Source organism: Myotis davidii, unplaced genomic scaffold (genome assembly GCF_000327345.1).
Source record: "Myotis davidii unplaced genomic scaffold, ASM32734v1 scaffold235, whole genome shotgun sequence".
NCBI lineage: Eukaryota > Metazoa > Chordata > Mammalia > Chiroptera > Vespertilionidae > Myotis > Myotis davidii.
In genome coordinates this window covers 3,355,683-3,368,328 of record NW_006287462.1, presented here as the reverse complement: position 1 = coordinate 3,368,328, position 12,646 = coordinate 3,355,683, and the positions used below count along the sequence as shown (strand labels likewise).

The 12,646-nt window shown below is 36.1% G+C and overlaps 1 protein-coding gene across 1 annotated transcript in view; it reads right to left on the bottom strand.

Annotated features, from left to right (window-relative positions):
- KLHL5 (kelch like family member 5) overlaps window positions 1-9,804 on the bottom strand; it is a 50,479-nt gene extending 40,675 nt beyond the window's left edge. The window contains exon 1 of the mRNA XM_006759286.2: window positions 9,023-9,804. Within this exon, the coding sequence (XP_006759349.1) occupies window positions 9,023-9,405 (383 nt within the window). The 5' untranslated portion in view covers window positions 9,406-9,804. The remainder of the gene's footprint in view (window positions 1-9,022) is intronic.
- Between the last annotated feature and the right edge of the window lie 2,842 nt (window positions 9,805-12,646).

The window sequence follows — 12,646 nt, the reverse complement described above, 5'->3', positions numbered from 1 at the left end:
AACTGTGCCATAACTAAGTTCTCATTTCTCATCAGGTTCATTTTTAAGCATTTTATGATTCTGACAAATGCTTTGTTGAATCAAGTCTCACTATATCTTAAGAGAATTTCTTAATATAAATATCTAATATCCTGACTAAAAAAATCACTGGATGTTTTAAAGTAAAGGGAACTGAAGCCAAGGAGATTAAGTACCTTGCTAGAAGTCATAGAATTTGTTGGTGGCAGAAACAGGGCTGCCATACAGATTGCTATGTGTTCAACAAAACAGCTTTTTCTTTTCCTCCTGGTAATACTATAGCTAGACTACATTTCCCAGCCTTTCTTGCAGATAGGTATGGACTTATGATGGAATGAACTGTGTCAACCCCAGGCTAATGTGGCTAAGAGCAGGTATGCCTTTTCCTTCCTTCCTCCCTTCCTCCCTCCCTCTTCTCTCTCTCTCTCTCTCTCTCTCTCTCTCTCTCTCTCTCTCTCCCTCTCTCTCTCTCATTTCTATCTCTATCTCTCTCTCTCTCTCTCCTTCCTGAGTTGAATGGACAGGACTGAGAACTCAGATGAAGGAAGAGGTAAAATGCACTCAAATAAGAACACTCCCATAGACTGTACTCATGGAACTCTGACATTGGATTGAGATATAAGCTAGCAGTGCCTGACTAATACATATTTCTACTAAATCCTCCCAGCCCAGTGCATTTTCAGTGCCAAACAAATATGGGCCCTAAAAAAATGTTCTTGGAGATAACTGTCAATAATAATAATGAAGGCAAAATATATATTTTCTAGAAAGGATGTACTGTATACTATGAATATTATTGGTGTGATGACCTGGAAAATCCAGTATTATATACTCAACTTTACATTTAAGATCATAAACATAAAAATGTACTGAGAAATGTATATATGTTGCTTACACAACTAAGTGAGAATTAGAATCTAACAGAAAACATAAACAAAAACAAATAATGGTAGCTTTGATGAATAATAATTTGAAGATTTAAAACATTTTTAATAGCACATAATTTGTTTTATTCTGTCAATATACTGACAAATGATTATGAATATTAATAATCTAAGGATGAGAGAAAATTAGAAAAACTAATTTTAATAAGCTACAAATCCTTTCTAGGACAAGATAAAGTGAAGTAAATAAATCAAGTTCTTTCCTAGGGTTTCTATATTTTGTATTACATTTCTTATACTTTATATTACATTCTCAGAAATGACTAGAAAATGAATTTGTTGATGATTGGTTTGGGTGGACACATGATCCAAACAAGGTCAATCAGAATTAATCTCAAGATGTTTGTTGATGTTCTTTAAAAAGTCACTCTCTTCCCACTGAGTTTGCTAAGCTGATAAAAAGAAAACTTGAAGCTGCTAGTGGCTTTTTTGCTGCCACATGAGAAAATGCCATCACAAAGGAAAACAGAATCTAGAGAGGGAGAAAAACAGATTTCTGGATTTATTTGAGTATCTGGATCCGGCCAGATGTCTGAAGCTAGGCTCTGTTCATGGACTCTCAATGTACTTACATAAAGCAAAAGTTTCTAGCTTTTGCTTAAGTTAGTTGAACTGGACTTCGGTCTTTTTCAAACAGAGTCCTAATTAATATATATATTAGGGCCAAAAAAGCAGGTTGCAAAAAAAGTATGTAACAATAAGATTCAGATTTTTATTCTAAAAACACACTTGTTATTGTGTATGTTTAGAAAATATACTGGAAGTACACTTCCCCAAATTGTTAATGATTATTTTGGGGTGGCAGGGAAATCAGATGTTTTCATTTTTGCCTACTCTATTTTCCAATGTCTCTATGACAAAAATATGATGCAATATGGTAAAAAAAAAACTGATTGAAAAATTAAATCCAAAGAACTCGGAAGAGTTTTATTCAGCTGTCTTCACCTCTTGCACTGCTGATTTTAACCCCTAAACAATTCTTCACTTGTACAACATTAGTGAGTTTTAGCTGGACACAGCTACACACTCAGGTAGAGAATACATTTCTGAGTTTCTTACAACTAGCTGTGGTCATGGGACTGGGTTTTCAACAATGAAATGTGAGCAGAACTGATATATCTAACTTGTGTTATTTGATTAATGTCCTCCTTTTTGGTCTTTGTCCTTTCCCACAGGCTAGAATGCAGAGGGGAACTGAGTAAGTTTTGACCATAAAGAAAGGAAGACACAATATGGAAGGAATCCCAGTCTCTGAGTTGAACCTGTGAAGCAGAGCTACCTAGCTGCCCTGAGCCACTTGCCATCTGTTAGGTGGCAGAGAAATAAACTTCTATCTCGTTTGAGCTGCCGTATTTCTGAAACTTTTTGTTATGGCATTTTAATCTAATCTCTAATAATATACTCCCTAAAGTTAAATGACCAAATTACAGGGCAATGTGCATATAAGTGTATATGTCATGTGTGATTGCTTTCATGCCTAATACATATAATTCTAAAAATGTATAAAAGTAAAATATAATAAGTGACATAAAGATAGGTTCTTCTGCCTTAACATTTTAGAATTATAAAGGCCAGCTGTGCAACTGTGGTGCCTATCCTTTTCCCTAAGCTGTTGCTTCAGCTTTCCCAGCAGTTCTAGAAAGAACATGATTCCAATAAATTCTTATTCTATTTAAGTCAGTCACTCAATGTCAGTTGCTTAAAATTAAGAATGGTGATTGATATAGCATACAGATAGGTATTAGGGGGTTCATGAACTCCTTGAACTATATACAAAATATTACACACACACACACACACACACACAGTGTTTTCTGGGACGAGGTTCCATAGCTTATGTCAAGGGAATCTCTATTATGACTTGGGTATATATGTATAAGGGAAGACCATGCCATATATCTGTCCTAGATACAAGTACATTATAGTTCAACTTCTTTGCCATCTCTGGAAACAAAATACTTCACATGTGGAAGTGTAGACATTTTTAAATTTCAAACTGAACCAGAATTAATAGACTGGTTTAAACAAAGAGATGTAGAGACAACAAGAGGGTCAAGACAATGGAGATAGCTCTGGAGAAAAGCTGATTATAATGAAGATAACCCCTTGCTGGGAGAGAAGGAGGACCTAAATGCCTTCAGGCTGAGTCAAAGAATAGCAAATCATCTTATCAAGAAATAGACTTCAAGGATATCTGTAGTTGAAACACAGAGTAACAAGTAACCAAAAAGACAGGTCTGCTGACTGGATAAAGGGTTGTGGCTGTGTCAAGAGAATATACCTGTAAGCCAGCCTGGTTTGCTATTTTCAAGAACCAGGCTAAGAAAATTAACCGGGGAGAGAAGGTGACACTGGTTAGAATAAATCATTAACTATTATGTTAATGCAAGTTGAAAAGGTGATTAAATAAATAGTCACAGAGAACTGCCTACTGGTATGGAAGCATGAAATCTACATATTAATTGTTTGGGCTCAAAATGCAGCTATTTCCAAGTGATCAAGGTCAATACCAGTGGTAAGTCAAGTTGGTAGTGTGGACTAAAAGGGGCCACATGCTATCCTGACTAGCTCAGGGACGGCCTGTGTGGCGGCCTTATAAACCCAGAGACCTAAACTAACCACATAGGATGGTCTGAAATGAAAACTTTATAAATTAAAATAAGTTTATGGTGGGTAGTCATGTCCTAGGCTGGTATCTTTCCTGACAAAGGTCAATCTTGACCTTAACTGAGCCTGTTGTCTTTTTGCACCTACTATAACATATTGTTGGAATATCAAAGCAATTTTCCTTTTACTGGATCCCTCAAAGCACAGGCACTGTTTTGTGGAGTCCACAAATCCCCTCACTGTTATGGAGTTAATCGTTGACCGTTAACTATCCTCCACCCACCTAAAAAAAGGGGTGTCTACCATTTTACTTTTTATCCAATCCCAGAATTTCTCCTCCTCTTCCGCTTTGCTTTCTCCTGCCTCTCTAATCCATCACCAATGGATTTCATGTAATCCACTTACATCTTCTCTTTTGATTGTAATGTATAAAGGTGTAAAACTGCCATTCTCCAGAGCATTATCTCAATCCATTGTGATTTCGCTTCCCAGCATTTGTCAACATTTTGGCTCAAATAAACTCGGAAAAATTCTTCACAGGCTTGAATGTTTCTTACATTGACAGTAGTATGCATCTTTGATATGATGTGATGAAAACGGTACTTTGTCCCTGTGGTCTTCCAAGCTCATAACCCCGGTCTAATTATGAGAAAAACATCAGACACATCCCAATTGAGCAAGACATTCTACAAAACATCTGACCAGTACTCCTAAAACTGCCGAAATAATAAAAAACCAGGAAAGTTACTAGGCTGGTGTGACTCAGTGGTTGAGCATTGACCCATGAACCAGGAAGTCACAGTTCAATTCAGGATACATGCCAAGGTTCCTGGTTCAATCCCCAGTAGGGGGCATGCAGGAGGCAGCAGACGATTATTCTCTCTCATCATTGATGTTTCTACCTCTCTCTCTCTTTTCCATCTTCTCTCTGAAATCAATAAAAAACAAAACAAAAACACAAACAATAAGGCGAATGATGACATACTAGTACATTACAACTGTCAGACATGAAAGATGGGGCATTGCTATGGGAATGTAACAATGTTGCCTGGCTGCCTGGCGTGGCCCAATGGTTGAGCATCGACCTATGAACCAGGAGGTCACAGTTTGTCTCCTGGTCAGGGCACATGCCAGGGTTGCAAGCTCAATCCCCACTAAGGGACATGTAGGAGGCAGCCGATCAATGATAGTCTCTCATCATTGATGTTTCTATCTCTCCCTCTCCCTTCTTCTGAAATCAATTTAAAAAAAAAAAGTAACATGTTATTCTGGATAGAATCCTGTAACAGAGAAAAGATATTAGGTAGAAATTAAGGAAATCTGAGTAAAGTATAGACTTCAGTTAGCAATAAAATATCAATATTAGTTCATTAATAACAGATGCACCATACTATAAGGTAATAGCAGGGGAAATTGGGTGTGGGGTATATGTGAACTCACCATATACTATCTTAACAATTTTTCTATACACCTAAAACTGTAATAAAAATATAAAATTTGTTTTTCTTAAGAGTAGTTTTATTTTACTTATGCCCTTGATCAAGTTACTTAGCCTTTCTGTGCCTCATTGGCCTCATCTGTAAAGTTAGAATACAGGATGGGGAAAAGGAGGTTTATAGTTGTGGGTATGGAAAGCTGTTTATTCTTGTACTTTTATTAGTTATTGTATTATTTTCTATATGAAAAACTGTAAACCTACTTTTGCTCCTTCCTGTATAACAGGAACAGTCTCAGAAATCTGTTGTGAAGACTAAATGAGTTCATATACTAAAATGCTTAGAACACTGATTCACATAGTAAGCACCCGTCAGTATTAACTGTATTACTTTATTATTAGAGGCCTGGTGCACAAAATTCGTGCACTCGTGGCGGGGGGGCAGGTGTCCCTCAGCCTGGCCTGCGCCCTCTTGCAGTCCAGGAGCCCTCAGGGGATGTCCAACTGATGGCTTAGTCCTGCTTGGGAGCGGGCCTAAGCCAGCAGTCAGACATCCTTAGCACTGCTGCAGAGGCAGGAGAGGCTCCCACCACCGCCCCTGTGCTCACCAGCTGTGAGCCTGGCTCAGGGCTTCCTATGGGAGCGCACTGACCACCAGGGGGCAGTTCCTGCATTGAGCGTCTGCCCCCTGGTGGTCAGTGCACATCATAGCAACTGGTCGTTCTGCTGTCCAGTCAATTTGCATATTAGCCTTTTATTGTAATAGATTTTTCAATATTTGTAAAGTACAGTAACATTTTATGCATATTGAAAAAAATTGTCTGACATTAAAGTCTAACTTTACAAATAAAATTTGAAATGATTTCCCCCAATTAAAAATGTCAAAAATTACAGAATTTCAAAGCTGCCAAATCAAGAGAAGTGTAAACTGTGTTTGTATTATGGTCACATGGTGGGCTACGTGTAAACCTTGTTGACCCTGTTAAGAATTCATGAGTTAAGTAAGCTCTTAGGAACCTATAGTTCACATGAAAGGTGACAACTCTATTACATAGGGTCTAAAATTCTCATGGTGTAACAAAAACTAAAATTTGTATTTTAATATCAAAGTAATGATTTAGATGACTTCCATGGAGAAAAGGTGGCTAGGTTATAGACCCAAGATCAAAATAAAAGAAGAGGAACTTTAAAATCATTTAGATCTGTGGCAGCACAAACTACCAGAAGCCAAAGGCTCAGGCAGATACTTCTCCTAGCCATTATACAACTGATCAAACATATTAATAATGTAGGCTGCCTCCTAAGTCCTTATGACTCTGTATATGTAAAACCACTCAGCGGTCTTCCCTTTTCCTAATAACTGAAAATTTCAATCTAAGTTTTGGGGTCTAAATAAAAAATATTACTGCCTAAATAAATTCTCCATGTATCATATATATTTCCCCATTGTGTCTTTAATATTTTAAGATATCTATAGTATACTTAAATAAAATGTTTACTACATATTTTCTATTATTTGCAAATATTGTATAAGAAAAAGAAACATTTTCAAGTTACATAAAAAATTTGATATCAGTGTAGCTTCTTTTGACATTAACAGTGATAGTTTTTGATTTGTTTACAGTAGAAGAGCAACCACATAGAGAGATGCTCACTTAATCAAAAAGCTAGGGTCAAATAAATGTATCCACCCTTATAACAAAAATCAAAGACTCAGAGCCAGAAGACTATAAGAAGATGTGAGAATTAGATATATTTAATCTAAAAAAAAAATGAAGAAGTAAAAATATACACACAAATGACATTTCTAAAAATCTAGATGTTTGCTTTATCCTTTTTTTGCAATAAGGTGTTAAGATAGAAATTTGAAAGCATTGAGAATGTTAAATCGCTTTGACATATTTCCCCTTTATATCTAAAAATCAGAGACATTTTAAGTACATTTTATTTTTGAAAAAGGTATTTTAGAAATAGTTTGGTGAAAGCAGATGTGAACTGTTTACTCCCACTTTATTATTTACTTTATCAATCTTTTTGACTAAATTTTTTTTAAACAATGACATTTATTTTAGATTTTTAAAAAATGTCATTTTCTTATATTTACATCTCCTATAAATAGAAATATCAATTTTATAGTCTTGAAGTATGCATACAGCAATCTCAGTAAAAGGCAATCTTTTTCTTTTATAATGAATATCCCAACAAGATGTTATTTCAATATGGATACTAAAAAATAGATTAATTTAATTTCAGTAATCATTAGTTATGCAAACTACCTTTGTTGTAAGGAAGTAAATTACAGTAACCAATGTGTGTATAACCTTTCCAAGACTATACATGTATATAAATTTCATACATACATATGTAAAATCTCTCCCAGTAGTAGATACATGTTAAGATTTTTATAATTTATGCTGGTAAATGGTTTGTCTAATTTTGTTAAAATGTTGATACATTGCATTGATTTTTAAATGGAAAGATGATTACTCTTTGGTTTCCCACAAAAATGATAAGCCCTGAACCTTTTACTATATAAATTATTCTGTTATGGCAACAAATCTCAAAACAACTACCAACTCTCCCCCCCCCAAATACCACCCAAATCCCCCCAATTGAACAAACAAAAACAAAACAATGAAACCACATTAACTCAATTGACCTCCATATTAAAATTATTAGTTTCCTCTAATCTCAAGATAATGCCAAATCACAAACTAATTAAAAAATTTAAAAATTAAAAAAAGAAAAATTAAAAAAATATACTAGTTATTTATGTAAAGATATTCCCTTCTCTCCATTACACAAATGATAATAGATGATTAGTCTGTATTCATCACTATTCCGACACCACAGTTTATAAAATTCAATATTCTGAAGGTTAGAAGGGAAGGCAGTCAATATCCCTAAGTAAGATTTATTTGGTGTTTTTTTTTTCCTAAGAGATATTTGAATATAAGAACTCATTTTGTCTCCATCTCCTACATTAATAATCAACATACAAATTACAAGTGTTATCAAAACCTGCAAAGGATTTTAAAAGAAAAAGAATCCATAATCAAACTAAACAAATGATAAGCTATGTATGCCTTTAAATATTTTGAAATATTTGAGTGTAGATGAAAAGGTGACTTTCATGTTCTAACTTGTTACATAATATTGTACAGTAGTTTATACTAGTTAATAAGAAAACCCATTTCAAAGATAAAACCAGGTTCCAAGGATGAATATGGATAAAGTCATTGTGAAATTACCGATGTTTTATTTTCTCCCCTCAAACTCATTTCCCCTCCCTTTTGCCCCCTTTCACCAGCTGACCACAACTAGCCCTCTACATTCCTTTAAACTCTCCTGAAGGAATGTCCCTCATTTCCCTAAATAGCACAATTTTCAGTGAAGTGAAGGTAACAGGAATTAGTAGCTGTCATCTTAGAAAGAGACATGTTACTGTATTCTCTGTATTAGTCTGGAGAGCTGCAACATAGACAAGACAAAGAGAAATAACCATAAAAAGAGACTATTGACAACTACATGGTGTAAAAAAATTATTGACAACTACCGTGTTATCTCCTTATAAAACCTTTCATTTTCATTAAGATTTCAAAATGACTCTCTATAATCTGTTGCAAACTAAAATGTCATAAAAAATTTATACACTAGAAATGTCTCCAATAGTTTTGCTATGATTAAGAAAGGTAAAAGAATGAAACAAACTACAAGGCAATGATGTATAAAACTGTTATTATATATTCTTTTCAAGGCAGAGCCAGATTTATATATGGAATACAAGATTATTTTTAAAAGAATGCTATTTGTTGTCTTTATAATTTTACAGAATTAATATTAGAATATTCTTAAAACCTAGCAAAAGTCCCACATCTGCATACCAAGATATTATATATGTGTATGTACAAGGTACATACACATATATTCATAAATTTTAAATAATACTAAGTTATCTTAAAACATTATAGAGAATATACCCCACCCCCCCATTTCTAACAGTAAGAAAATCATCGACCTGCACGAACTGGAATCAGATTCATTTTCCTCTTCACTAGTGCCATCATCCACTTCTGGTCTATCCAGCCAGTGTGCACCGCCACAATCTTCTGCTGTAAACTCAAATGCAGGGACTTCAGAGGTGGATGCCATTGGCCAAGAAGGTGAACTCTGAAAATCCAGTTGGCTGGACCTTCGGTAACCAATTGAAGCCAGAGGCAATTGTAGGCTACATGGATCTAAAAACTTTCTCCCACCGTTTGCTCCAGTCTGTCCTCGATTCCAAAATTCTCCCTGCTGGCTGTCAACTGTAGGATTAGGAGATGATGCTTGATGGCCAAACCACCTCCATCTGATTTTCAAAATCTGCTTCACATCAAACTCTTTACGAGAACCAGACATCCTCAGAGAAACCAAGTGATCGTCTAGGCAACGGGCAAAAAGCACTGCACACAGATCTGTGCATCCAACCAAGACAAGAGAAGTATATGCCCTGCTGTACACAATAAACAGATTGAAAAGAAAATAAATCACATTCACATATATATCTACATTTACTTTTACACCACGATGTCAGATTATAAAGAACAAAGGATAATGAATAAAGATGAAACACGGTGGAACATTCCGTTCAATCAGAGCAAACTCATCCACCTATCCTGAAGCAGCTAGCCCACTTTCCTCTGCTCTCCTTTCCCATACTGACCATTAGCTCTCACAAACACTGACAGCATTCATTAAAGCCCTTTCAAATGCAGAACACTACCCCCTTTCCTTAAACCACAACTGACAGAAAGCACTATCCCTCACAGTATCAGTCTCTGCTGCTTAGTGTATTAACTCTTTTATTGCTGAAACAAGAAATTTATTCCAGAGCATTTTCCTTTGTACTTAAAAATCACTGTACAACTAAAGTGCCTCTATTTTTACACAAAGTTCCTACATGAGAGAGCACAAAAGAATAGTTTTTTAATAAGCATTTTTTTAATTAGACAAGTTCTAGTGGTTTTTCAAGCTGTGCTCTTTGGATGGGGGATGAGGAGGGAGGAACGGAACAAAAGGTGAGGTTCCAGTTTGTTGCTTTCCACCTCTATCTTCTCCCTTTAGGAAAGGAGTGCATTTCATTAATAGAGTAAGATCCTGGGTAAGATTTCATTTGAGCAAAGAATAAGGAGAAAAAGTTTGAAACTACAAAGATCAAAATACGGCAGTACTTATTCTTCAACTAAATAACATGAAGCCAATATTGCTCTAAAAATAGGATTGGACTATGATAATATCCAAATTCCTATGATACTACTTAGAAAAAGGAAAGTGTGGCTCAAGAAAGCTACCAAGGACTGGGATAGGACTATTTTGGGGGTGAACAGGCATCCTAATGGTACCCTCTATTGTTAGCAAAACAAAACAAGGGCCTAAACATGGTTACAATTAAGGCAAATTGATAAAGCAAATAAAAATCAATCAAATGCAATCAAATTATAAAATATTGAGTGGTTACTGTGGGCAAGACACTCTACTAGGGCATTGGGGGAGGGAGGCATAGATATATGCATCTCGGTTCCTATACTCAAAAATAATTATAACCAGTTATAGAAACAAAATATTTGATAATTTAAATACAAAAAACATTTTTGGGGGTGCTCAATACCTAATACTATATCAAGTATTTCACTCAAACGGCAATGCCTTTTATCAACTGACCAAAAAAAAAAGCTGCTTTGGAGGCTTATAATGTATTTCAAGGCATATGTCTATATATCTTCTTAACCTCACACAGCTCTTTAAGAGAATCAGAGTGAGGGCATGAAAAGCCATATACAATTTTGTGCTAAGTATTATAGGACAAACCATAAACACTATAAAAAAGAGAAAGGAGATATCAGGATGGTGTGGGATGGTATGGGCCAGTTATATTAGAGAGAAGGCATCCAAGAGTAGGAAGAAGTTGAATAGGCAGAATTATGATAGATTTTATAAAGGAAGAAAGACATTAAAAAAAAAAGCATGAAGTGAGCACATTGACAAAGAAAGGGGGAAATATTATTTTAATCAGTCAGCCACACATACTAATTAATTTAAGGAGTAGTACAGTTGGATAAATATGATGAGATAAAATGCCTTGAGCACAAAGCAAAGGTGTAAAGACTAACAGGCAATACTAAGTGGACTACTGAATAGAGCAGTGTTTTATGAAATAAGTTTGGCAGTCGTATGCAAGATGCATTAGAGTGAAATGACACTTCCCTTTCCTCATACCGCTGTCAGACTTCTAACTCCACTCCACCCATCCAACTTTATTTCCAACATAGACATACCACTTCATCTGTCAAGGTAGAGTCTAATTATGTTGCTCCCTCTTTTATATGCTGTTTGTGTCTCAATTTCTGTGGTGTTTTTTAAAATACATTTTTATTCATTTCAGAGAGGAAGGGAGATGGAGAGAGATACACACATCAATGATGAGAGAGAATCACTGATTGGCTGCCTCCTGCACAGCCCGCCACTGGGGATCGAGCTGGCAACCCAGGCATGTGCCCTGACTGGGAATCGAATTGTAACCTTTTGGTTCATAGATGCACTCAACCACTGAGCCACAATGGTTTGGCCCAATTTCTATGGAATCCTACTCGTCCTTTAAGGCTCAGCACAGACATTACAATTCTTAGAAATATTTCAATTACTCCAACACTGTGGTTCTCAACAAGAATAGCACCAACACCAACACCCCCTGCATCCCAAAAGGGGTGCTGGAAGTTGGGGCTGGAATTTTAGTTGTTGGAATGACCGGAGAGTGCTATAGGCATTGAGTGGGCAGGGGCCAGAGATGGTAAATACCGTGCAAAGCATGGTATAGACCAGTGATGGCGAACCTATGACACGCGAACTCATTTTTTTGGTTGATTTTTCTTTGTTAAATGGCATTTAAATATATAAAATAAATATCAAAAATATAAGTCTTTGTTTTACTACGGTTGCAAATATCAAAAAATTTCTATATGTGACATGGCACCAGAGTTAAGTTAGGGCTTTTCAAAATGCTGACACGCCGAGCTCAAAAGGTTCGCCATCTCTGGTATAGAACCACACAATAAAGAATTGCCATTGCAGTAGTTCATAATGATCTTGCCATCACTGTCTTCATTCAAACTATTTACCAAGCATTATATGTACAAAGCACCACAAGAAACAGAAAAATGAATAACAGATTTTTTTGTTAATCCTCACCCAAAGGTATTTTTTTTCATTAATTTTTTTTTTTTTTAGAGAGTAGAAAGAAGAGAGGGAGAAGAATGAGAGACAAAGAGAGGGGGAGAGAGAGGGAGAGAGAGAAGAAAGACAAAGCAACTGGTTGTCTCCTACTGGTGTCCCTGAAACCCTTCAGTTCATGGGCTGATGCTCAAACCACTGAGCACACTGCCCAGGGCGGATTTCTTTTTACTTTTTTGTTAATCCTCATGGACATATATTTTTTCCATTGATTTTTTAGTGAGAGTAGAATGGAGGGGAAGGGAGAGAGAGAGGGGGGAAGAGAGAGAGAGGAAGAGAGAGAGAGAGAGAGAGAGAGAGAGAGAGAGAGAGAGATTGGTGCCTCCCACACATGCCCCAACCGGGGCCAGGGATTGAGCCTGCAACCGAGGTA